We start from the raw sequence: 27,047 nt of genomic DNA on the forward strand, positions 1-27,047 counted from the left end.
CGGGGACAAGGACGTGGATGGGCTTGATGATGGTGCTGCTTGACTGTGGGCAATAACAGGTGCAGGGCTACAGGCATCTTCACATGCACGGGCTTCTATGCAAAACAGCGGAAGAAGCAGTGGTGTCACCTGCAGATAGTGTTCCCGGAGCCTGGGGTTCGGCCCACAAAGTTGGGTGCTTTGCTGCCATGTGCCTGATCATGCTGGTGGTGGTCAGGCTGGTAGTCTTTAAAAGATAACCAGACTCGGGAAGATCAACATTTGGAATGGCAACTTCCCTCATGTTGGTGTTACCGGGAACGGATGCACGCCTTCTGTCTGTGGCCATAACACTGCTTCTTCCTGCCTGTTGGGGTGATATGCCTCCTTCCCCATTTGTGTTGCTGTCCTCGCTATGCATGTCCTCCTGCCAGGTTGGGTCAGTCACTATGTCATCCACCACCTCGACTTCCACATCCGCACCCTGCTTCTCCTCCTGACTTTCTGGCAATTGTGTCTCATCATCGTCCACCTCGTGACACTTTCCCACCATCGCCTTCGTGTGACCGTGGCTGGTCAAAGCTTTGGGCATCGCTACATGCGATCTCATCTGGCCCCACTTCAAGTTGACTGGCCGAGAGTCCGGAATCTTGAAAGGGAAAACTGAACAGCTCTTTGGAGTGTCCAAATGTGGGATCAGTTGTCTCAGGGCACTTGGCATGGTGGGAGGAAGGAGGATCAGGGTGAGAAATATCCGGTCCACACTCATGGCTACTCAGACTTGACCGTGTGGAAGACATGGTTGTGGTGGCGGCTAAGTGACTGGAAGCATTATCCGCTACCCAACCAACAACCGTTTCACACTGCTCTGGCTTCAATAGTGGTGTGCTGCGATCCCCTAGAAACTGAGACAGGAACGTCGAGCGAGAAGATGTGGGTCTTTGTTGTGGCCCACTTTCAGCTTGGCCACGGCCTCGTCCTCTGCATGCACCATTAGCATCAAGTCCACTTCCCCATCCCTTGCCCATTTTAAATGGAATACTGAACTATTTCCAAAGCTCAACACAAATGTATTTATTTGGAGCAAAATTATATCTGACCAGCATGCCTTCAAAGCTACGATTTTACCACCACAGATACACCAGGCCTCAGCCTGACATAACAGACTGTATAAAACTATATACAGGTCCTTCTCAAAAAATTAGCATATAGTGTTAAATTTCATTATTTACCATAATGTAATGATTACAATTAAACTTTCATATATTATAGATTCATTATCCACCAACTGAAATTTGTCAGGTCTTTTATTGTTTTAATACTGATGATTTTGGCATACAACTCCTGATAACCCAAAAAACCTGTCTCAATAAATTAGCATATCAAGAAAAGGTTCTCTAAACGACCTATTACCCTAATCTTCTGAATCAACTAATTAACTCTAAACACATGCAAAAGATACCTGAGGCTTTTATAAACTCCCTGCCTGGTTCATTACTCAAAACCCCCATCATGGGTAAGACTAGCGACCTGACAGATGTCAAGAAGGCCATCATTGACACCCTCAAGCAAGAGGGTAAGACCCAGAAAGAAATTTCTCAACAAATAGGCTGTTCCCAGAGTGCTGTATCAAGGCACCTCAATGGTAAGTCTGTTGGAAGGAAACAATGTGGCAGAAAACGCTGTACAACGAGAAGAGGAGACCGGACCCTGAGGAAGATTGTGGAGAAGGACCGATTCCAGACCTTGGGGAACCTGAGGAAGCAGTGGACTGAGTCTGGTGTGGAAACATCCAGAGCCACCGTGCACAGGCGTGTGCAGGAAATGGGCTACAGGTGCCGCATTCCCCAGGTAAAGCCACTTTTGAACCATAAACAGCGGCAGAGGCGCCTGACCTGGGCTACAGAGAAGCAGCACTGGACTGTTGCTAAGTGGTCCCAAGTACTTTTTTCTGATGAAAGCAAATTTTGCATGTCATTCGGAAATCAAGGTGCCAGAGTCTGGAGGAAGACTGGGGAGAAGGAAATGCCAAAATGCCTGAAGTCCAGTGTCAAGTACCCACAGTCAGTGATGGTGTGGGGTGCCATGTCAGCTGCTGGTGTTGGTCCACTGTGTTTCATCAAGGGCAGGGTCAATGCAGCTAGCTATCAGGAGATTTTGGAGCACTTCATGCTTCCATCGGCTGAAATGCTTTATGGAGATGAAGATTTCATTTTTCAGCACGACCTGGCACCTGCTCACAGTGCCAAAACCACTGGTAAATGGTTTACTGACCATGGTATTACTGTGCTCAATTGGCCTGCCAACTCTCCTGACCTGAACCCCATAGAGAATCTGTGGGATATTGTGAAGAGAAAGTTGAGAGACGCAAGACCCAACACTCTGGATGAGCTTAAGGCCGCTATTGAAGCATCCTGGGCCTCCATAACATCTCAGCAGTGTCACAGGCTGATTGCCTCCATGCCACGCCGCATTGAAGCAGTCATTTCTGCCAAAGGATTCCCGACCAAGTATTGAGTGCATAACTGAACATTATTATTTGTTGGTTTTTTTGTTTGTTATTAAAAAACACTTTTATTTGATTGGATGGGTGAAATATGCTAATTTATTGAGACAGGTTTTTTGGGTTATCAGGAGTTGTATGCCAAAATCATCAGTATTAAAACAAATAAAAGACCTGACAAATTTCAGTTGGTGGATAATGAATCTATAATATATGAAAGTTTAATTGTAATCATTACATTATGGTAAATAATGAAATTTAACACTATATGCTAATTTTTTGAGAAGGACCTGTAAAACTACGATTTTTCCACCACCGATACACAAGGCCGCAGCCACAGATAACAGACTGTATAATGTTTTTTTCTCTTGTATGTGAAATTTGGCAAAAAATTAAAAAGGAGTACAACAACGCTAGCAGACAGAACTATGAAACTTATGCCTGCGAAGCTACAATTTTTCCTACCACTGATACACCAGACCTCAGCCTGATATAACAGACTGTATACATTTTGTTTTGGTTCTTGGATAATGTTTTTTTATTTTTTTTTTAAGTGGTACAAGGCTAGCAAACATAACTATGAAACGTATGCCTGCGAAGCTACGATTTTTCAACCACAGATACAACAGGCCTCAGCCTGACATAACAGTGTATAATTTTTTTTTATTATCTTTTTTTTTTTTTTTGGGGGGGGGGGAAGGGAGATGGGGTTGGAGAATTAAAAAAAAAAACAAAAAAAAAACAAAAAAGAGTAGAACAAGCTAGCAGACAGAACTATGAAACTTATGCCTGCGAAGCTACGATTTTTCCACTTTTCCACCACCGACAGCCTCAGATAACAGACTGATGTAAATGTGGTCTAGTCTTGATTTTTTTTTGGCACAACTGAATTGTGTCAACAAGTTGGCTATGACACACACAAAAAAAAAAAAAGATTTTTTTGGCGCACTCACATCTGGTGTCTGGAACAACAACAACAAAAACAACTTAGATTTCAATAACCTGGCTGTAGTAGGGAGCGTGGACATGCAAATAAATGTTAAAATAAGGGGTCTATGGATTGCTTTTGAATAAAAGGAGCAGGTATCAGGTGAAGAAAAAAAAGCCACAGAAACTGCAGCTGGATATACTATATATTAAATAAGCAGCAGCAGACAGTAATGGAGCTTTTGGAGGTATGCAATGAGAGCTCTGTACTCACATACACTGCCTGCAGGCCTAGCACTGATGTGGATATGTGCACATAGACTCCCCTGACTACCTAGCGCTGCGATCTCGGGACCCCCCGAATTAGCCCTAAAAAGGACTGTTGGTTTCTCAGGAGTTGTCGACTGAACAGTTGCAGACCTGCACTAACTATTAACAGGACGATTCTGACCCTATCTCAGCAGCAGCTCTCCCTACACTCGCTAAGTCCGGAGCAGAATGCGGCGAGCAGAGCGGCGCCAGGTCTATTATAGACCTGATGACGCTGTGCGGCCAGACAATCACTGTAATACCACGACAAAGATGGCTGCGGCATTACAGTGCATGGCTGACAATCCCTGTACTGTCACTGGCGCCCTAAAGAGTGCCAAAATTGCAGGGCGGAGACCAGAGCTCCCGCTAAATAATCCTGGAAATGCTTGGTGCTCGCTGAGTACACCGAGCATAGTGATACTCAGGCGAGTACCGAGTAGTGGCGAGCACGTTCGATCGTCACTACTAAGAACGCTTCCTCCATACCCAGTGGTCATATGATCCCCTTCTGAAATTAAGTGAAATTGGCTATGCAAGCAGGAGGCTGAATTTTCACTCACTCTGTAATTACGGGCTAATATACCACCCCCAGCTACACAAGAAATCAGCAATAAAAAGAATCTATTAATATGTTATGTTTCAAACCAAGCTTTATCTTTGTCCCACAGAAAAAAATCTATTGAATACTAAACACTACAGTTGGTTGATGAGTTTGGTCCTATCTGTACTGATAAACATTAGTAGGGTGCACCTGTTTTCTTCAAAATAAAGCCTGTACATAGAAATAGCTCGTGTAGAGCATGCTATTTACACAAAATACAGAGTGACTTTCACCTTCAATGTGCTCCCTTATAAAGGGGTCATCCATGATGTTGCTGTGATTTGTTTTCAGAATTTTCTCAAACTCGGTGATGTCATTATTTTGATAGGCACTGGATAAAAAGAAAGAACAGTTACAATCAGGGCTGTGGAGTAAAATCTACTATATAATTGTCTAAGGGTCACTTCCGTCTGTCTGTCCTTCTGTCTGTCACGGTTATTCATTTGCTGATTGGTCTCGCCAGCTGCCTGTCATGGCTGTCACGACCAATCAGCGACGGGCACAGTCCAGAAGAAAATGGCCGCTCCTTACTCCCCGAAGTCAGTGCCTGTCGCCCGCATACTCCCCTTCGGTCACCGCTAACACAGGGTTAATGCCGGCGGTAACGGACCGCGTTATGCCGCGGGTAACGCACTCCGTTACCGCCATTAACCCTGTGTGTCCCCAACTTTTTACTATTGACGCTGCCTATGCGGCATCAATAGTAAAAAAGTAATGGTAAAAATAATTTAAAAAAAAAACAAAAAACCCTGCTATACTCACCCTCCATAGAAGCTCGCGCTGGCCGCCATCTTCCGTTGCAGGTTCTGGTGGCAGAAGGACCTGCCATGACGTCACGGTCATGTGACCGCAACTTCATCACAGGCCCTGCGCGACAACGACCTGCCATGACGTCACGGTCATGTGACCGCGACGTCATCACAGGTCCTGCGCTAATACCAACCCTGGGACCGGAAGCTGCCGTGGACTACAAGGGCTCCCTCGGAAAGGTGAGTATATGTTTATTTTTTCACCTGTGATAAACCTGGCTGGGCAATAAACTACGTAGCTGGGCAACATGACATACTACGTGACTGGCCAATATACTACGTGGCTCTTTGCTGTATACTACATCACTGGGCAATATACTACGTGGCTCTGTGCTGTATACTACGTCACTGGGCAATATACTACGTGGCTCTGTGCTGTATACTACGTCACTGGACAATATACTACGTGGCTGGGCAATATACTACGTGGCTGGGCAATATACTACATGGCTGGGCAATATACTACGTGGCTGGGCAATATACTACGTGGGCTGTGCAATATACTACGTGGGCTGTGCAATATACTACGTGGGCATGCATGTTCTAGAATACCCGATGCGTTAGAATCGGGCCACCATCTAGTATATAATAAAATGGGTACAGTAGTTCAATGCTGTATATGATGTAAATGTTCTCATAAGAATTTGGGAAAGTTATGAAATGTCCTATAAATGTCTGTTCTATTCCTGATCTAAGGATCTCGGCTTTTAGTTGAGATTAATAATGAGCGAACATGCTTGGATAACATGTTATCTGAGCATGCTCTAGTGTTACACAAGTACTTGGACGTGCTTGATTAATATGTCTTTACAAGGGCGAGGCAGCCTTTACTTATGGCGGATACATTTTTAGCGGTTCTTGCATAGGGCCTGGTCCAAAGGACTGATGCACATTACCATTATTATGGGGAGTCACACACGAGCAATAGCTTACCTTACTAAATTTGTCATTGCTAGAATTTCAGGATCATTTTTGTAAGGTTTAGCCTAAGGAGAAGAAGCAAAATAATAATCAAGTAACAATCATCATATAAAAGTTCATCTAGCATATAGAAAGAATTCTACCTCCTGAGAGTCAAATGGATTTATACCGGACTTCATGAGCATGTTTGCCAGGACTAGGTATTTCAAGCATGTTGTTCTTCTTGGGCTTCCAGATTCATCATAATTTTTAAATGCTTCAAAGAAATCTGTGTGGGCCTTCTCAAACTCTCCTTCTCTTAGGTGCATCTTCCCTCCACATTCTGAAACAGAACATAAGAACCTTATTCATTCATGTCAACAACTATTTAAATTAGGAACAGTACACAAAGAAAAAACAAAACAAAAAAAAAAACACTATGGAATCCGTTATAAAATAAAAAAAATATCAAGACCCCCCCAAAAATACATAAACTGTTCACTGAAATATTTGAGAAAAGTTCACCACTTAATAACCCATGTTGCTTCTCATGTGCTTTGCCCTATTAGTTTCATATCTGTTTGGAGTCATTTCTAAGCTACTGACAGGACTTGAACACACACACACACACACACACACACACACACACACACACACACACACTCTACGGTTCCAAAGTTTAGGGTCACCCAGACAATTTTGTGTTTTCAATGAAAATCATACTCTTATTAATCTAATGAGTTGCCAAATGAATTGAAAATCTAGTCCAGATATTGGCAAGGTTCGAAAAAACCTTTATTTGAAATTAAAATTTTCTCCTTCAAACTTTGCTGTCGTCAAAGAATGCGCCCTTTGCAGCAATTACAGCATTGTAGACCTTTGGCATTCTAGCAGTTAACTTGCTGAGGTAATCTGGAGAAATGTCACCCCATGCTTCCAGAAGCCCCTCCCACATGTTGGTTTGGCTTGATGGGCACTTTTTGCGTACCATACGGTCAAGCTGCTCCCACAACAGCTCAATGGGGTTGAGATCTGGTGACTGCGCTGGCCACTCCATTACAGATAGAATACCAGCTGCCTGCTTCTTCCCTAAATAGCTCTTGCATAATTTGGAGGTGTGCTTTGGGTCATTGTCCTGTTGTACGATGAAATTCGCTCCAATCAAGCTCTGTCCACAGGGTATAGCATGGCGTTGCAAAATGGAGTGATTGCCTTCCTTATTCAAAATCCTTTTTACTTTGTACAAATCTCCCACTGTACCAGCACTAAAGCAGCCCCAGACCATAACAATACCTCCACCATGCTTGACAGATGGCGTCAGGAACTCTTCCAGCATCTTTTCAGTTGTTCTGCGTCTCACAAATGTTCTTCTGTGTGATCCAAACACCTCAAACTTGGATTAGTCTGTCCATAACACTTTTTTCCAGTCTTCCTCTGTCCAATGTCTGTTCTTTTGCCCATATTAATCTTTTCCTTTTCAGTTGTGGGGCGGGGCCTCCCACTTCTCTTCCTACTCTGGTTAGAGCCTGTTTGTGCTCACCTCTGAAGGGAGTAGTACACACCGTTGTAGGAAATCTTCAATTTCTTGGCAACTTCTAGCATGGAATAGCCTTCATTTCTAAGAACAAGAATAGACTGTCGAGTTTCACATGAAAGTTCTTTTTTTCGGGCCATTTTGAGAGTTTAATGGAAACAACAAATGTAATGCTCCAGATTCTCAACTAGCTCAAAGGAAGGTCAGCTTTATAGGTTCTCTAATCAGCCAAACTGTTTTCAGCTGTGCTAACATACTTGCACATGGGTTTTCAAGGGTATTCTAACCATCCATTAGCCTTCTTACACAGTTGGCATACACAAAGTACCATAAGAACACTGGAGTGACGGTTGTTGGAAATGGGCCTCTATACACCTATGAAGATATTGCATTACAAACCAGACGTTTGCAGCTAGAATAGTCATTTACCACATTAACAATGTATAGAGTGTAATTCTGAATCATTTAATGTTAGATTTATTGGAAAAAGCTGTGCTTTTCTATAAAAAATAAGGAAAATTCTAAGTGACCCTAAACTTTGGAACGGTAGTGTACGTATGTACAGTGGGGCAAAAAAGTATTTAGTCAGTCAGCAATAGTGCAAGTTCCACCACTTATAAAGATGAGAGGCGTCTGTAATTTACATCATAGGTAGACCTCAACTATGGGAGACAAACTGAGAAAAAAAAATCCAGAAAATCACATTGTCTGTTTTTTTAACATTTTATTTGCATATTATGGTGGAAAATAAGTATTTGGTCAGAAACAAAATTTCATCTCAATACTTTGTAATATATCCTTTGTTGGCAATGACAGAGGTCAAACGTTTTCTGTAAGTCTTCACAAGGTTGCCACACACTGTTGTTGGTATGTTGGCCCATTCCTCCATGCAGATCTCCTCTAGAGCAGTGATGTTTTTGGCTTTTCGCTTGGCAACACGGACTTTCAACTCCCTCCAAAGGTTTTCTATAGGGTTGAGATCTGGAGACTGGCTAGGCCACTCCAGGACCTTGAAATTCTTCTTACGAAGCCACTCCTTCGTTGCCCTGGCGTTGTGCTTTGGATCATTGTCATGTTGAAAGACCCAGCCACGTTTCATCTTCAATGCCCTTGCTGATGGAAGGAGGTTTGCACTCAAAATCTCACGATACATGGCCCCATTCATTCTTTCATGTACCCGGATCAGTCGTCCTGGCCCCTTTGCAGAGAAACAGCCCCAAAGCATGATGTTTCCACCACCATGCTTTACAGTAGGTATGGTGTTTGATGGATGCAACTCAGTATTCTTTTTCCTCCAAACACGACAAGTTGTGTTTCTACCAAACAGTTCCAGTTTGGTTTCATCAGACCATAGGATATTCTCCCAAAACTCCTCTGGATCATCCAAATGCTCTCTAGCAAACTTCAGACGGGCCCGGACATGTACTGGCTTAAGCAGTGGGACACGTCTGGCACTGCAGGATCTGAGTCCATGGTGGCGTAGTGTGTTACTTATGGTAGGCCTTGTTACATTGGTCCCAGCTCTCTGCAGTTCATTCACTAGGTCCCCCCGCGTGGTTCTGGGATTTTTGCTCACCGTTCTTGTGATCATTCTGACCCCACGGGGTGGGATTTTGCGTGAAGCCTCAGATCGAGAGAGATTATCAGTGGTCTTGTATGTCTTCCATTTTCTAATTATTGCTCCCACTGTTGATTTCTTCACTCCAAGCTGGTTGGCTATTGCAGATTCAGTCTTCTCAGCCTGGTGCAGGGCTACAATTTTGTTTCTGGTGTCCTTTGACAGCTCTTTGGTCTTCACCATAGTGGAGTTTGGAGTCAGACTGTTTGAGGGTGTGCACAGGTGTCTTTTTATACTGATAACAAGTTTAAACAGGTGCCATTACTACAGGTAATGAGTGGAGGAAAGAGGAGACTCTTAAAGAAGAAGTTACAGGTCTGTGAGAGCCAGAAATCTTGATTGTTTGTTTCTGACCAAATACTTATTTTCCACAATAATATGCAAATAAAATGTTAAAAAAACAGACAATGTGATTTTCTGGATTTTTTTTTCTCAGTTTGTCTCCCATAGTTGAGGTCTACCTATGATGTAAATTACAGACGCCTCTCATCTTTTTAAGTGGTGGAACTTGCACTATTGCTGACTGACTAAATACTTTTTTGCCCCACTGTATGTATGTATAGACTTTTCTTTGCCTGATGAAGAGACCTGTGTGGTCTCGAAAGCTTGCAATTTGTTACCATCTTTTCAGTTAGCCATTAAAAGGTATCAACCACGGAGGACTCTCAATTCTAAATATTTTTATATCTACTGGCTACCACGGTACCAAGATATATTTCTTTCCTGTATATATACACACACACGCTAAAATGCTAATCAGTCAAGCCATGGCAGCATCAGAATAAGGCGCAGCACGGATCCCATAAATCCCGCACTACATTTCAGAGGATCGATTTGCTTTAGAGGTCAAGTCAGATAAGCATCAGAATACACAGATTACTCATGTAACAATCATGGCACAATCTTCATCTAATGCAGATCAAATCACCTGGATCATATATATATATATTTATATATATATTTTTTTTTCCTTAAGTGACCACGGCAGTCAATCACTGTGCTCAGCAGCTCGGGCTGTGTTCAGCAATTATGTGCACATAGGTTGCTGATGCAGCCTATAAACAAAGACCTGGAAGTGATGAAGAGGCAGCTATAAACAAAGACCTGGAAGTGATGAAGAGGCAGCGCTGGAACCAAGGAGGGCGAGTGCAGCAGAGTTTATATTCTACAGCTGCAGCTCTATGGTTAAAGGAAAAAAAACAATATCCCTGACTACCTCTTTCAATTCAGAAATTCTTTAGGATAACATAGACTACTGCATTTGTAATAAGACAGCAGATCGGTAAATCACTAAGTATGACTCTGAAATTATCTGTCCTGCCCAACCTTTCCTAGCTCCCCCCACCCCCAATCTGCTGTTTGTGAAGAACAAGGACACCCCCATACCCAGTCCTGAAAAATGAGAGTTTGACTGCCATTCATTTAAGTAAATGAAGACTTTAGGCAGGAGTCTGTGTTTTGCCACATTCCCTGTATGCCTTTGCAGATATAATTGAGCTTTTCTTTAGCGCTGTCCTATTCTAATTCTAGGTGTTCACAACAGGCAATCAGGATTACATGCAGCAATAGAACACCCAGGCAGCAAAATTCCCAGATTACAATGTTATCTCAGAGTCACTTTCTTCTACCACACAGATAAGACTTTACAATGTGTTATGAGTAGGTCATGAGGAAGTTCTCTTATAAGCTTTTCCCTGAAATGTACACAACAGTTAACCCTCTAAATCAATTGATGTGGGTGTGCAGTAAAGCGATGTTCAGACCCGTGTGATAGGTGATATGGGGTCTGACCGCAGAGACCACTGCTCGGCTATCTCCGTCAATCCCTTACAGAATGACTACAGCAGTGTCTCTCCAAGTCTACAGGGAACAGAAGTTCCCTGCTCTTGGTCAGTGGTGGTCTCAACAGCTAGCCCCCCTCCAATTTAGAAGTTTGTAATCCATTGTGGATAGATAATTGTCCTTACCAGAATACCCTTTAATAAATCTTTGCAAAGGCAGGATCAATTTACCAACCAACACAATTAGAACATAAAATTCAGGCATTGTGCATTCATTGTTGGCAGTAGGTGAGCTGGACTCAAATATTTAATTTGCTGGTAAGTATAATGGAAAAAAAATAAACCAACTAATGGTTGCAGAAACATCGCTTTCAAACAAAGCGAAAAAACAAACCTCTTTAATGGTTATTATATATAGTACCATCTGTATTACAGCTACTAAGAAACAATAGGGCTTGAGCACACAGCTACTGTACTTTTAGGACTATAAGACGCACCTAAGTTTTAGAGGAGGAAATTAGGAAAAAAAATTGAAGCAAAAATGTGGTCAATTCTATACTTAAAGGGCCACTGTCACTCCCTCCAGCCGTTATAAACTAAAAGAGCCACCTTGTGCAGCAGTAATGCTGCATTCTAACAAAGGTGGCTCTTTTAGTTTTTGGTGCATTTATTCCCAAAATAAAGCGTTTTAGAACTTCTCCAAAATACCTGTCTTTAGACAGGGAGGCAGGTCTTAAATCTTCAGGGGCGCCGCCCCCTCCGCGCTGTTTTCCCATGAAATCTGGCGCCTGCGCTGTGTAGTACTGGCTGGTGCAGGCGCAGTCTACAAGACTGGATGTGACGTCAGACGGCCAGAGCTCACTGCGCCTGCACCAGCCAGTACTAAACAGCGCAGGCGCGGGATTTTATGGGAAGGCGGCACCCCTGAAGATTTGAGTGACGGCAGTGTGGCGTTTCCAGCAGGGGGGTTAAGACCTGCCTCCCTGTCTAAAGACAGGTATTTTGGAGAAGTTATAAAACGCTTTATTTTGGGAATAAATGCACCAAAAACTAAAAAAGAGCCACCTTGTTAGAATGCAGCATTACTGCTGCACAAGGTGGCTCTTTTAGTTTATAATGGCTGGAGGCGGTGACAGAGGCCCTTTAATATCATCTATCCTGGTAGACATGGCCCCCTCATCCCTATCCTGGTATGCATGCCTCCTCATCCCTACCCTGGTAGGCATGGCCCCCTTATCTCTAGACTGGTAGGCATGGTCCCCTCATTACTATCCTGGTAGGAATGGTCCCCCTCATAGCTATCCTGGCAGGAATGATCGCCCTCATCTCGTCCTAGTATGCATGGCCCCATCCCAAAACATAAACTCCAAAACATTACACTTACCTTCCCAGCGCTCCCTCACAGCATCTTGTTCCGACGCCAGAAGCTGCTTTTTGCTTGTAAGCAGCGCATGGCAGGGACGTCATGCGCTGCTTGTAAGCTGAAGTGCAGCTGCCGGAATACTCACTACTCTGCATGCTTAGACTGTGTGCGCGGACAGCAGTGAGTATTCGTTGCTCTTCAATAGCGAGCACAGTGTCAGCCACAGCCTTCCAGCAGCTGCCGGCGGTCACGTGTGCTGCTATTTAAGAGAAACGAATATTCACCGCATTCCACTCCCATGGGGAGTCCCGGAATGCAGAGCAGAGACCCATCCGGCTTCTCTATCAAAAAGAGGGGGTAATAAAATCTCCTTCCTATTTCTTCCAACGGGACTTCGCGCAGAACTCTTTTTTTGTAACAATCCCAAGATCTCCGTCGTCTCCAGGGCCAGCTTTTCTCCTGGTGATTTCCTGTGCGGTGTTAATATAAAGGTCTGGAGAGGTGGATGGACAAAGTGTATCTTCAGACCATCCTTGATGACACTCAAGATCCTGCGACTGGGGGATATGTTCACCCAGGCAGGGAGAAAGGGGGAGAGCCTTCCCCCTACCTCTGACCTAACATCATGTGGGGTGTGTGTGTGTGTGTGTCTTTTTTGAAGAAGTAGAGGGCCCTCTGAACATATATCCAGACCCCTTCCTATCCTTGAAGTCCTTCTTCCTCCGAAAAAAAGGCTTCCTAGCATTCAACGAGAAACGGTGGAACCCCTTGTCACCGGCCTTCTCCAAGACGTCTTCTATAGCTTTTGCTCAAAGAGAAACTGGCTGTCACATGGGATGGAGCAGAGTCCACTGTCCAAGGCCCGTCTAGCCACGTTGGATAGGATCACTGACCTAGCCGCTTATCTCACGGAGTCTGTTAAAAAGGTCCCTGCAACAGAGTCATATTGGACAAGATCTAATTTCGGAACCTTACTAAGTTGTTTCTCCATCTGTTGCAGCCAGACCAATTGTGGCTGCCTTCCAGGTGTGCCTCAGGAACCCATCAGCTTTCCTATCCAACAGGTCTCTAAAGTATGCTGGAATCCTCCAAAGGCAGGGATGACTTCTTAAGAGGATTTTGCTACTGCCCCATCAATTTTAGGGATTTTATCCCAACCTTCCGAATCCTTCTCCTCAAAGGGGTATCTCCTTTTAGAAGATGAGGGCAGGCTACCAGATCTCTCCGGCTTCTTCTATTCTTTATCTATGAGTGCCTTTATCCTGGAATTAACTGTAAAGGTACACTTCCTCTTTTTCTCCAAGCCCCCAAACATAAGATCCTCTAGGGATTTAGGTGCGCTTTCCTCCTTTAGGCCCATTGTCGACCTGACTTCCCTAACAAGTCTATCCGTGTCCTTGGTCGGAAAGTAAGGTCGGCCACCTACATTACTGTCCTAGGACGACAGGGATTCAATATGATATTCCCCACCGGATTGCGATGATTCCATGACTACCTCCCGAGCTCTCATTTCCCTTTTTTAAACACCATCTGTAGGGAATTTTGCACCTCCACCCTGATTATGGCCCTAAGGCTCGTGTCGAAGTCGGGGGGGGGGGGGGGGGAGTCTCATCCTGTATTTTTTTTTGTATGCAGTCAGAGTAGAGATCTTTCTGCCAATGAACTGCCAGAGGGGTTTTTACAAAGGACACACTCATTCATCCTTGTGGCGCTAGACTTCCTAGGCCCCTAGAGATTTAAGCAGAAAAAGGCCACTATTAACAACAAAGGTGACATTCTCGTACATTATTCACCACCCGCTGTCAAATCAAGGGTACCGGATTCGGAGGCTGATCTCAGAGTTACGTACAAAGTCCTTCCTGGATACCGAGGAGTCCCGCGATCTCTGGTCGGGACGGCTGCCACTTGAGCGGCTGCTCCTTTTAGTGCACCAGAGCTGGTGACCAGGCACAGATACTGGTGATTGCTGCTGTCCGCTGGGATCCTCCATGATGGGGAGCTTCAGACATAAGCGCTTCTTCTGTGGTCATCCCTCCTTATATAAGAGGCATCCACTGCGCTTCCCGCCTCCTCCGGTGCCCAAACGATACCCCTCCCCCCTCCTCCGGGACACGTGGATACTTTTTCCCCCGGGGCGCCGCCATCCTAGCCTTGATGTACTCCCACCGACGTCACACACATTCCCAGCGTGCCTTGCGTGTAATGTCAGCAGCATGTGCCCCTGGAAGGCGAGCTTACTACGGAGCGGCAGTCAGAAGGCCCCATGCAGGTCGACGCTCAATGGACCCGCGGACGGCACCTCCAACACCTGTAGGCCGGCATACAGGCGCTCTGCCTGTTCTTCCAGTGCCAGGACGGTAGTGGGTAAGTATGGAAAACAAATTAACTTCAACCTGCCCGGGTCTCAGCACGAGGGTTCACATCAGGACAGGAAACCTAACCGAAGTGGGGGAGAGGTACAGCCCTTTTATTTCAGTACCTTTCCTGTCCTGGGCGCATCCCTCTCTCAGGTGTGCTGTCATGGGTGAAGGTAAAAATACGGAAAGTGTTGTGCGATAGCAATTCTCAGACAAGGTGTGTGAACAAAAAAAATTTGTGCAACTTGTCTACAACTTGCTGTCACGTTACTATATTAAAGCTGTGATTTTGCTGTTACAAAAAGGAAAAAAAAATGTTGAGATCGCAGTTAAGTTGCATGTAACTTTCTTTAAAAAGTCTATGGCAAGTGAATTGAATTTGACTTGAAACAGAAAATACCTTTCATTCAGAAACATTTAGGATTCTCTAACAGTAGGTCTCTATGTAGCCCTGGCCTAAAACAGTCACGAGGATTAGATTTGTGAGCATCCTTCGATGACTGACACCCATTATGTGTCTGCCTGTACTATCAGCTGGATCCATCATTGTTGCACAGGTGAGCAGAATGTCAGACTTATGACCAGAGCGATATTCTCTCTATAACTGTACATTTACTTCAATCTTCGTTGGGAACCATTACACAAATGGCACAACATATTTTCTGCCAGTTGGTATAATAGTCCAGAGAATCTGTTACGAGACCATGCAGCCCTGAACCATTATTAACTCCTCTACCCCCAAGGGTGGTTTGCACGTTAATGACCGGGCCAATTTTTACATTTCTGACCACTGTCCCTTTATGAAGTTATAACTCCGAAACGCTTCAACAGATCTTAGTGATTCTGAGATTGTTTTCTTGTAACATTGTACTTCATGATAATGGTAAAATTTCTTCGATATAACTTGCGTTTATTTGTGAAAAAAACGGAAATTTGGCGAAAATTTCGCAATTTTCCAACTTTGAATTTTTATCCTGTTAAACCAGAGAGTTATGTGACACAATATAGTTAATAAATAACATTTCCCACATGTCTACTTTACATCAGCACAATTTTGGAAACAAAATTTTTTTTTCTAGGAAGTTATAAGGGTTAAAATTTGACCAGCAATTTATCATTTTTACAACAAAATTTACAAAACCATTTTTTTTAGGGACCACCTCACATTTGAAGTCATTTTGAGGGGTCTATATGGCAGAAAATACCCAAAAGTGACACCATTCTAAAAACTGCACCCCTCAAGGTGCTCAAAACCACATTCAAGAAGATTAATAACCCTTCAGGTGTTTCACAGCAGTAGAAGCAACATGGAAGGAAAAAATTAACATTTTACTTTTTAGTCACAAAAATAGGGATTTTTGTGTTACTCACCGTAAAATCCTTTTCTCCGAGACGCTCATTGGGGGACACAAGACTGTGGGTGTATGCTTCTGCCGCCAGGAGGCTGACACTAAGTAAACTTAAAAAAAAAAAGTTAGCTCCTCCTCCATCGTATACACCCTGACACTGGCTACCAGAGACTCCAGTTTGGTGTAAAAAGCAGTAGGAGAACAAAACTCAAAAGATAATATAACAGCATAAATACAGAAAATTTATGTCTAGAAAAGATTCTACTGACTAGCGCAATCAGATATAACAAAAGCAGCCATAAGGCTACCAGGGAGGGAGCTGTGTCCCCCAATGAGCGTCTCGGAGAAAAGGATTTTACGGTGAGTAACACAAAAATCCCTATTTCTCCTTCGCCTCATTGGGGGATACAGGACTGTGGGATGTCCTAAAGCAGTCCCTGGGTGGGAAAAAAAAATAACTCACCAGTAAAAGACCTCCATATATTGGTTGTCTATAAATGCGCCACTGCCGATTGAAGAATTCTTCTACCCAGACTTGCATCTGCAGAGGTCTGGGAGTGGACATTATAATGTTTGACAAACGTATGCAGACTAGACCAGGTCGCAGCCTTGCAAATCTGTTCTGCTGAAGCCTGGTGCCGAATGGCCCAGGAGGCCCCCACTGCTCTAGTCGAATGAGCCTTAATTCCATCCGGAACCGTCATGCCCATGGTGCGATAAGACTCCTGAATGGTCGCCCTTATCCACCTGGCCAGGGTAGATTTTGAAGCCGCGCATCCCTTCCTGCGACCCTGCGGAAGGACAAACAGAGCATCTGTCTGGCGAAAAGGAGCCGTTCGGGAAACGTACCTCCTCAGAGCCCTCACCAGATCCAACGTATGGAGAGCTTTTTCTACACGGTGCGTAGGTGCCGGACAAAAAGAGGGCAGAACAATATCTTCATTGATGTGAAATGATGAAACAACCTTCGGCAAAAAAGACGGTGCTGGTCTGAGCACTACCTTGTCCTGATGAAAACGCAAAAAGGGAGGCCGACAAGAAAGGGCCTGCCAGCTCCGATACCCGTCTTATGGACGTTATGGCCACTAAAAATACGACTTTCCTAGAAAGAAACATCAAAGAAACATCTTGAAGAGGCTCAAAAGGAGCATCCTGTAAAGCCCTTAAGACCAGATTAAGGTCCCAAGCTTCCAAAGGAGTCTTATAAGGAGGAACCTTATGAGCGACTCCCTGGAAAAAAGTCCTGACTTGACGATTAGGAGCAATCTTGCGCTGAAAAAGGACTGATAAAGCCGAAATCTGCCTTTTAAGGGTACTCGGAGCAAGCCCAGAATCCAGGCCTGTTTGAAGGAAGGCTAGAATGTTAGGAACGGAAAAACGCAGAGGAGGCAGCCCGCGCTCTCTACACCAGGAAAGGAACACCTTCCAAGTGCGATAATAAATCTTGGCCGAGACGGACTTACGTGCACTGATCATGGTATCAGCCACTTCTTGAGAAAAACCTGCCTGAGTTAAAGCCCAAGATTCAACGGCCAGGCCGTCAAACGTAGGACCTCTGAGTTCTGGTGGTAGATTGGCCCTTGAGATAGAAGATCCGGCTGATTGGGGAGCCGCCAAGGAACCCCGGCGAGAAGTTGTACCAGGCCTGCATACCAGGTCCGTCGTGGCCAATCTGGAGCGATCAGGATGTCCGGCACTCTCTCTGATTTGATCTTCTTGATTACCCTCGGTAGCAGAGCCAGAGGAGGGAATAGATAAGAGAGATGAAACTGGTTCCACGACATAACCAGCGCATCCACGGCAATTGCCTGGGGGTCTTGGTACCGAGAGACAAACCTGGGTACCTTGGCATTCATCCTGGACGCCATTAGATCCACGTCCGGAGTCCCCCAGAGATGGCATATCTGCAAAAACAACTCGGGATGGAGAGACCATTCCCCGTAGAGGCTAGGCCCTGACGGCTTAGAAAATCTGCCGCCCAGTTTTCCTCACCCGGAATGTGGACTGCTGAGATAACAGAGCGATTTTTCTCCGCCCAGAGTAGAATTTGTTTTACCTCCTGCATGGCTGCCTTGCTGCGGGTGCCCCCCTGGTGATTGATGTAGGCTACCGCCGTGGCGTTGTCCGATTGTATCCGGACAGGGCGACCTGCCAGAAGATGGTGGAAATGTAACAAGGCTAGTCGAACTGCTCGAATCTCTAAGATATTGATGGGGAGATCTGATTCCCGAGGAGACCAGCGTCCCTGAGCTGTGTGTTGAAAAAACACCGCTCCCCAACCCAGGAGACTGGCATCTGTGGAAACCACTAGCCAATTGGTTGGGTGAAAGGGCTTCCCCTGAGTAGAGATGAGCTGTTTAGCCACCAAGAGAGCCTGCCTGACCTGGAGAGACAACCGAAACCTGCGGTTGAGGGAGAGAGGATTTTTGTTCCACACAGATAGGATTGCTTGTTGGAGGGGTCGAAGATGAAACTGCGCAAAAGGAACCGCCTCTATAGTAGCAACCATCTTTCCTAACACCCTCATGCCAGACCGAATCGGATGAGGGCATGGTTGTTGAAGATTCCTCACTTCCCGCCGAAGGGCTAGGACCTTGTCCTGGGGAAGGATTGACAGGGCTTGAGAGGTGTCGAAGATCATGCCTAAAAATGAGATCTTTCGAGACGGCTGTAGGGATAACTTCCTTAAATTTACCAGCCACCCTAAGCGAGAAAGGGTGTCCAGAGTGATGCTGACATTTTCCCTGCAAGATAGAAAAGTCGGTCCCTTGATCAGCAGATCGTCTAGGTATGGCAAGACAACTATACCTCGGGAGTGCAGAATGGACACCACAGTAGACATGACTTTCGTGAACACCCTGGGAGCGGAAGCCAGCCCGAAGGGTAATGCCGTGAACTGGAAGTGTAGATTGTTTACGGCAAACCGGAGAAATCTTTGATGAGGCGGAAAGATGGGAATATGCAGATAAGCATCCTGAATGTCTACTGAGGCCAAAAACTCTCCTTTTTCCAGAGAGGCGATGACAGACCTGAGCGATTCCATCCGAAAGTGACGAACGCGGACAAACTTGTTTAAAAGTTTTAATTCTAGAATAGGCCGTACCGCTCCTTCCTTTTTGGGAACTACAACAAGATTGGAATAAAACCCCCGAAACCTTTCCTCCCTTGGAAAAGGAGAAATTACTCCGCTGAGACGAAGGGACTCTATGGAGTTGTACAGGTCTTGTCGGAGGGACTCGGACTTGGGAAGACGGGATGGGAAAAACCGGGGAGGAGGTAGACGGACCAGCTCTATCTTGTAACCTGAAGATACGAGCTCCCCCACCCACCGGTCGTGGACTACTTGAAGCCAGACCTGGTGAAATAAAAGTAGGCGTCCGCCTACTCTGCTGGAGGTACTCCGAGGAGGCCTCCAGTCACTTGGCCGAAAATCTTTGAGTCCTAGAACCTCTGGATCTGGTAGACTGGGAACGCATTCTTCCCTGGTTGGCCGAATAGGGCATCCGAACGTCTCGGTCCTGATTGGGTCGACCTTGCGCAGCAGAACTCGATGCTGGAGCCCATCTAGCATTGCGGAAGGGTCTGAAACGAGCTTGAAATTGGCGGCGAAAAGGCTGTCTAATCCTCTGCTGGGGAAGAAACTTACTCTTCCCTCCTGTGGAATCCGAAATCAGCTGATCCAGTTTTTCACCGAACAAGCGCCACCGGACATGGCGCATGGAGATGCACGTCAAGGAACCAGAAGCGTCAGGTAATTCAAAATCAATAGCGCCCTGCCAGGAGCCCCCCAGCGCCCCAGCAGAGGGGGAAAGCCAAAAGAAAAGACGGTGCAGGAACCCTATCTCCGTTATCTGCCAGGATAAGGAGAGGGACCGTCCACCACCCCATCTATCACCACGGCAGAGCCGGGGTGTAGAAATCCTGGGGGGAAACACGGACGACTACGGGCACCTGTACAGCCCAGGGTCTCAATACCTTAGGGTGGTCAGGGCCAAGTCAGGTGAAGAATCCCACGTAGCGGGAAAGGATACGTGGACATGGAATCACACGTGCTTGCCCGTTGATGGTTTTGGGGAGATCGGACCCTCAAAAGGATCCGTCGCCCCTTCAATTCATCGCGTTGAAAAAATGGAGTCCAAGAGAAAGGACTCAGAGGTGTGCCTCCTTGAGACACTAAGCATAAACTGGAGTCTCTGGTAGCCAGTGTCAGGGTGTATACGATGGAGGAGGAGCTAACTTTTTTTTTTTTAAGTTTACTTAGCGTCAGCCTCCTGGCGGCAGAAGCATACACCCACAGTCCTGTGTCCCCCAATGAGGCAAAGGTGAAATGTTCTTTCAGCAATCATTTTTTTAATTTCCCAAGGGTAAAAGGAGAAATTGGACCCCAAAAGTTGTTGTCCAATTTGTCCTGAGAACGCCGATACCCCATATGTGGGGGGAACCACTGTTTGGGCGCATGGCAGGGCTCAGAAGGAAAGGAGCGCCGTTTGACATTTTCAAGCTAAAATTGGCTGGAATTAAGATCGGATGCCATGTCGTGGCCAATCTGATTGGCTGAAACAATGAGAAAGGCTGTGATTGGCTGTTCAGAATTGAACAGCCAATCACAGCGATCAGGAGGCAGGGGGGGCGACACCATACCTCAGGATGCCGACGCCATCTTCCCCAAGGTAAGATGGCGTCGGAATTTTAATGCGTTCACCACGACTTAAGTCGCGGTGTCGCATTAAAGGGCATGACGTACTATCCCGTCGGTGGTCATACGGGCCCACCCCACCTCAACGGGATAGTACGTCAGATGTCAGAAAGGGGTTAAAGAGAAATAAATCAAAATTTTCAAAGAACCCTGGTCTTCAGCTCACCTCTGATCACTCCCATAATAAGAGGGTGAGGGATGGCGGATTTGATGTGCAACGACTGTTCATATAGTGCCTTAAGTTTCTTGTTGTTTTTCTGTGCTGTGTACATTTGAATTTCCAAAGCGTAGATCTCTAGTAGCTGTGTTCCCTTCTTCAGATCGTCCTCTCCATCATCAGTCTACAATATAGCATAAACATACATTTTTCATGTAGTTGCACAAGTTCTCTTGTGCAATAAGTTTTTCACTTTTCCCATTTTAATCCCCGAAAAAGAAATAAAACTACCACTTATAAAAAAAATACCATGCTAAACAAAACAAATGTATCAATTGGCATCTTTATCAAACTGCTCTGCTATTGAATGCAATGTCGGACGCATCGCTAGCGCACACTCACAATGGGCGTGCGCTAGCGATGTGCCGTCATTGAGTGACGGACCTGAGAAGTGGGCTGCAGCGTTTCCGGGTGCGTCACTGCTAGTGCAGATGGAGCTAGCAGATGCTCCATCTGCGCTAGCGCTGTGCCAAAGTCAGCACTTGCGTTAGCGCAGTCCGTTTAACGTATGCGTTGAACAGACTGCACTAACGCAATGTGAACCTAGCCTAAGAATCAGCACAACAGATGAGGCTTCCACCCAGCAGGGCTGGACTCATTGAATAGACGTCCTGAAATGCAATCAAAAGAACACCAGTGGGCGCCACAACAAGTATGTGGCAGCAATATCTAGACAGTAGAGCATACTTCCAAAGTGATTTCAGTGGAAGAGTAATTTTGTTTTGATTAAACTAAAAAAAGAAAAAGGGTATTCTCAAGTATAGAAGTTATCCCCTATCCAAAAAGATAGGGGATAACTTTCCGGTCACTGGGTGGGGGTCTGACAGCAGGAACCTCACCAATCCACAGAACCAAGATTCTGATGAGCCCATGTAAGTGGAGCGGTGGTCGATCACGTGCACAGCTGCTCCATTACTTCTGAACGGGACTGCCAGAGATAGCGGAGCGCTGCACTCCCATGAGAGTGCATGGAGAAGTCGTGCATTGATTGACCACCACTCAACTCACAAGGGGCTCTGAAGAGCCCCAGGTCTTGCGATCAGTGGAAGTCCCAGCAGTGGGAAAGATATTCCCCATCACAGGAATAGGGGAAAACTTCCAAACTTAAAGGATTATTCTAACAGAAATTATTAAAAATCCAGTAATGTGACAAAGGTGGAAAATAATTACCTGGCACGATTGGTGTAGCTGACGTAAAATTTTCTGTAATTTTCCAAACTCTTCACGTTCCAAGTACAGCTTACCAAGCTGCAAACAGAAAGCTCCAGGTGAGTTTAGATCTCAGGAAAATACAATATGCTGCCCAGAAGTTGGTAACTAATGCAATCTAGTACATTACCTTTGTGTTTGTCTTAAACCATAACCGATCATTCTTTGCATCCTTCAGAGCTTCAAGTGTGGTTTCATAAAACTCCTGCAGAAGGTCCATCTTGGGAAAGAGCACAGAAAAAAGAAAAAAACCCACAAAATGTCAATGCAACGCTGCCATAAGCTTTAGATTCACCACGGATCATTAATGGAAAATCTACCCAAATGTGAGCCTACGAAATGTAAACTGTTAGGCAATGTGCACACGTAGGAAAAGTTGTGCAGAATTTTCTGCACAAAATCCGCATCTCCTGGCAGAATCCGCAGCCGCGGATTTGCAGCGGTTTTTATGCGGTTTCTATGCAGAATTGATGCGGATTTTCAGCGGGTTTTTGCCACTGCGGAATTTTAACATGGATGGGTGCAGAAACGCTGCAGATCCGCACAAAAGAAGTGACATGCACTTCTTTGAAATCCTCAGCAATTCCGCACTGATTTTTCCGCACCATGTGCACAGCTTTTTTTTTTCCCCATTTAATAACATTGTACTGAACATCACAGTGCGGATCTGCACCATTTCGGAGCGGAAAAAATCAGCTGCGGACCGCAGCAAATTTGCATCGTGTGCACATAGCCTTACCGTCGCCCAGGGCACTTTATAAAAGAAAACTGGTCATGTAAAAAGGCTATTAAGCAGATATGAGGTTAATCTGCAGGCTAATAGCGTTCTGAAACTGTCTGGATGCTGCACTGAGAGCCCCGCTGCCAGGGGGAAATTAACTTCATCTTCCCAGCAACCTTGAGCTTTCAAGTCATATTAGTACAGCCGACGCAGCCTCGGTCACTGCGCAGCACATAATGACTGGCGGCTGGAACCACACCCTGGCACTGACTGACAGCTGGCTCTGATGCTGCCCAGTAACATTCACAAATTCCATCAGACACTTATCTATGACAATTTTTATATGACACTGGAATCAAATGGTCAAAACATGAAGCCATTATTTGTGCAGAACATTTTATCCATAAAGCATGAGAACTTGCTTAAGAAGCATTACAGCTGGTAGGCTTTCAATTTAGTGGTGCCATGTGTCAATAACAGAGTGCCGATTGTATGCTGCGGGCTCCACGTTCCCCGGTCATCGCACACACTGCTCTTTCACTGCATGTGTCATGACAGGAGTTGGCGGGGCGATACAGTGCCAGAGAGTGGAGTGAGTGTCTGCGGCTGCATGAAGCAGTGATCTCAGCCTGTCAGCTGTGTTCACCACTCACTGCTAACCTGTTCAAAGCACAAAGAAGACAGTTATTTATTTTTTTTCTTTGCATTGAATACATGGAAGCATTATACCAGGATGGGGGCCATATGCAAGGATGAGGGCCATATACCAGGGTGCGGGGACATAAACCAGGGTGCGGGGGTAGGGGAATAAACCAGGATGGGGGAGGGCGCCCATACACCAGGATGCACTATATGATTCCATTATACTGTGGCACAATATAGACAGTGCCTTGAAAAAGTATTCGACCCCTGGAACTTTTCAACCTTTTCCCACATATCATGCTTCAAACGTAAAGATACCAAATGTAAATTTTTGGTGAAGAATCAACAACAAGTGGAGCACAATTGTGAAGTTGAACGAAATTTATTGGTTATTTTAAATTTTTGTGGAAATTCAAAAACTGAAAAGTGGGGCGTGCAATATTATACGGCCACTTTACTTTCAGTGCAGCAAACTCTCTCCAGAAGTTCTTTGTGGATCTCTGAATGATCCAATGTTGTCCTAAATGCCTAATGATGATAAATATAATCCACCTGTGTGTAATTAAGTTTCCGTATAAATGCACCTGCTCTGTGATAGTCTCAGGGTTCTGTTTGAAGCACAGAGAGCATCATGAAGACCAAGGAACACAACAGGCAGGTCCATGATACTGTTGTGGAGAAGTTTAAAGCCGGATTTGCATACAAAATGATTTCCAAAACTTTAAACATCCCAAGGAGCACTGTGCAAGCGATCATATTGAAATGATAGGAATATCATACCACTGCAAATCTACCAAGACCCGGCCGTCCCTCTAAACTTTCATCTCAAACAAGGAGAAGACTGATCAGAGATGCAGCCAAGAGGCCCATGATCACTCTGGATAAACTGCAGAGATCTAAAGCGGAGGTGGGACAGTCTGTCCATAGGACAACAATCAGTCGTACACTGCACAAATTTGGCCTTTATGGAAGAGTGGCAAGAAGAAAACCATTTCTCAAAGATATCCATAAAAAGTGTTGCTTAAAGTTTGCAACAAGCCACCTGGGAGACACACCAAACATGTGGAAGAAGGTGCTCTGGTCAGATGAAAACAAAATCGGACTTTTTGGCAACAATACCAAACGATATGTTTGGCGTAAAGACAACAAAGCTCATCACCCTGAACACACCATCCCCACTGTCAAACATGGTGGTGGCAGCATCATGGTTTGGGCCTGCTTTTCTTCAGCAGGGACAGGGAAGATGGTTAAAATTGATGGGAAGATGGATGGAGCCTGCAAAAGACCTGAGACTGGGACGGAGATTTGTCTTCCAACAAGACAATGATCCCAAACATAAAGCAAAATCTACAATGGAATGATTCACAAATAAATGTATCCAGGTGTTAGAATGGCCTGGCCAAGTCAAAGTCCAGACCTCAATCCAACCGAGAATCTGTGGAAAGAACTGAAAACTGCTGTTCACAAAATGATCTCCATCAAACCTCACTGAGCTTGAGCTGTTTGCCAAGGAAGAATGGGAAAGAATTTCAGTCTCTCGATGTACAAAACTGATAGAGACATACCCCAAGCGACTAGCAGCTGTAATCGCAGCAAAAGGTGGCACAACAAAGTATTAAGTTAAAGGGGCCGAATAATATTGCACGCCCCACTTTTCAGTTTTTGAATTTCCACAAAAATTTAAAATAACCAATAAATTTCATTCAACTTCACAATTGTGTTCTACTTGTTGTTGATTCTTCACCAAAAATTTACATTTGGCATCTTTATGTTTGAAGCATGATATGTGGGAAAAGGTTGAAAAGTTCCAGGGGGCCGAATACTTTTGCAAGGCACTGTAGGTCCATTATACTGTGGCGCACTATATGGGGCCATTGTACAGAGGGCTCGGTGACTGATGAGCGGTCTAGTTACTTACTGACGTTACTGCTCATCACAGCCGCCAGGTCTCATGGAGGGCAGAGGGACCCGGAGTGGCTGCTGCTACAGCCTGGGGAGAGTCACTCTCTGATCAACGCTCCATAGCCTTTGGACGTCGGATTCTAGGACTGTGGTGGGAATGCCATGGACTACGTTGGACCTGTATAAATTGGTGAACCAGGGAAAGTGTCTGGGAGTCTTTACTGAAATAAAATGTAATTTTGTCTTTTTTTTTTTTAATTATTAGTGGCTTAGTAATGAGGGTATCACATGTTTATCCATTACTAACCACAGGGCTTGATGTCAGATGTGATTTTTGACAAATACCAGCTGTCATGAACCACAACTACCATTACCCCGATTGTGCCAGAATAGTGCGGCTGTGAGCTGGTATGTTTAGGCTGGAAAGTACCCCAAAACTAGGGACCTTCCCAGCTTGATAATATAAGCCTACAGATGTCTGTTTTACCTTGCCTGGCTGCCAAAAATAGGGGCACCCCATAATGTTTTTTTCATTTATTAGGGTAAACACCCTTTAGTGCCACATGAAAGGCACTAAAGGAGGCACGTTTATTTGTAGGGGGCATGTGAAATTAACTACACAACATTTATTCTATTTATCTATTTTATTACACCATTGCTCCCATTCAAGTGGACAGAGCAGAGTTACACATTTCTAAGAGATCAGTGGTGCAATGTGTGACAATGCTCATACTAGTTCTATGGGAGCAATGGTGTAATGTGTGACCCCGCTCTGTGTGCTTCTATGGGAGCAGTGGTGTAATGTGTGACTGCATTATATTCTGTGGGGGGGAGGATGCATTATACCCTATGCTGCATTATACCCTATGAGGGGAGGCTGCATTGTATTGTGTGTGTCTGCATTATATTCTGTGGGCGGAGGCTTTATTATACCCTAAGAGGGGAGGCAGCATTATATACTGTGGGAGGGTGCTGCATTATACCCTATGCTGCTGCATTATACCCTATGAGGGGAGGCTGCATTATATTCTGTGGGGGAGGCTGTATTATACCCTATGAAGGGAGGCTGAATTATATTATAGGCTACATTATAGGCTGCATTATATCCTATGAAGGGAGGCTGCATTACATTGTGTGTCTGTATTATACCCTATGAGGGGAGGCTGCATTATATTCTGTTGTGGAGGGGAATCTCAATTATATTCTGTGTGCGGGGGAGGCTGCATTATATTCTGTGTGTGGGGGGAGGCTGCATTATATTCTTTGCTGCATTACACCCTATGAGGGAAGGCTGCATTATATTCTGTGGGGGGGGGAGGTGGCTGTATTATGCCCTATGAGGAGAGGCTGCGTTATATTCTGTGGGGGAGGAGGCTGTATTATACCCTATGAGGAGAGGCTGCATTATAGTCTGGGTGGGGGGAGGCTGTATTATACCCTATGAGGAGAGGCTGCATTATATTCTGTGGGGGGGGGGGGGGGGAGGCTGCATTATATACTGTGGGAGGGTGCTGCAGTATACCCTATGCTGCTGCATTATACCCTATGAGGGGAGGCTGCATTATATTCTGTGGGGGAGGAGGCTGTATTATACCCTATGAGAGGCTGCATTATATTCTGTGGGGGG

At 45.2% G+C, this 27,047-nt stretch overlaps 1 protein-coding gene across 2 annotated transcripts in view; it reads right to left on the minus strand.

Annotated features, from left to right (window-relative positions):
- The window catches only part of COPS2 (COP9 signalosome subunit 2), a 95,409-nt gene that overhangs the window by 30,623 nt on the left and 37,739 nt on the right, over nt 1–27,047 (minus strand). Inside the window, exons 5-10 of one of the 2 annotated variants that reach the window (XM_069766038.1) lie at nt 22,286–22,375; nt 22,117–22,194; nt 20,896–21,070; nt 6,196–6,374; nt 6,065–6,117; nt 4,556–4,653 (exon numbers count right to left, since the gene is read on the minus strand). In XM_069766038.1, the coding sequence (XP_069622139.1) occupies nt 4,556–4,653; nt 6,065–6,117; nt 6,196–6,374; nt 20,896–21,070; nt 22,117–22,194; nt 22,286–22,375 (673 nt within the window). The remainder of the gene's footprint in view (nt 1–4,555; nt 4,654–6,064; nt 6,118–6,195; nt 6,375–20,895; nt 21,071–22,116; nt 22,195–22,285; nt 22,376–27,047) is intronic. The other variant, XM_069766039.1, reaches the window with a different exon arrangement.

This window comes from Ranitomeya imitator, chromosome 4 (genome assembly GCF_032444005.1).
Source record: "Ranitomeya imitator isolate aRanImi1 chromosome 4, aRanImi1.pri, whole genome shotgun sequence".
NCBI lineage: Eukaryota > Metazoa > Chordata > Amphibia > Anura > Dendrobatidae > Ranitomeya > Ranitomeya imitator.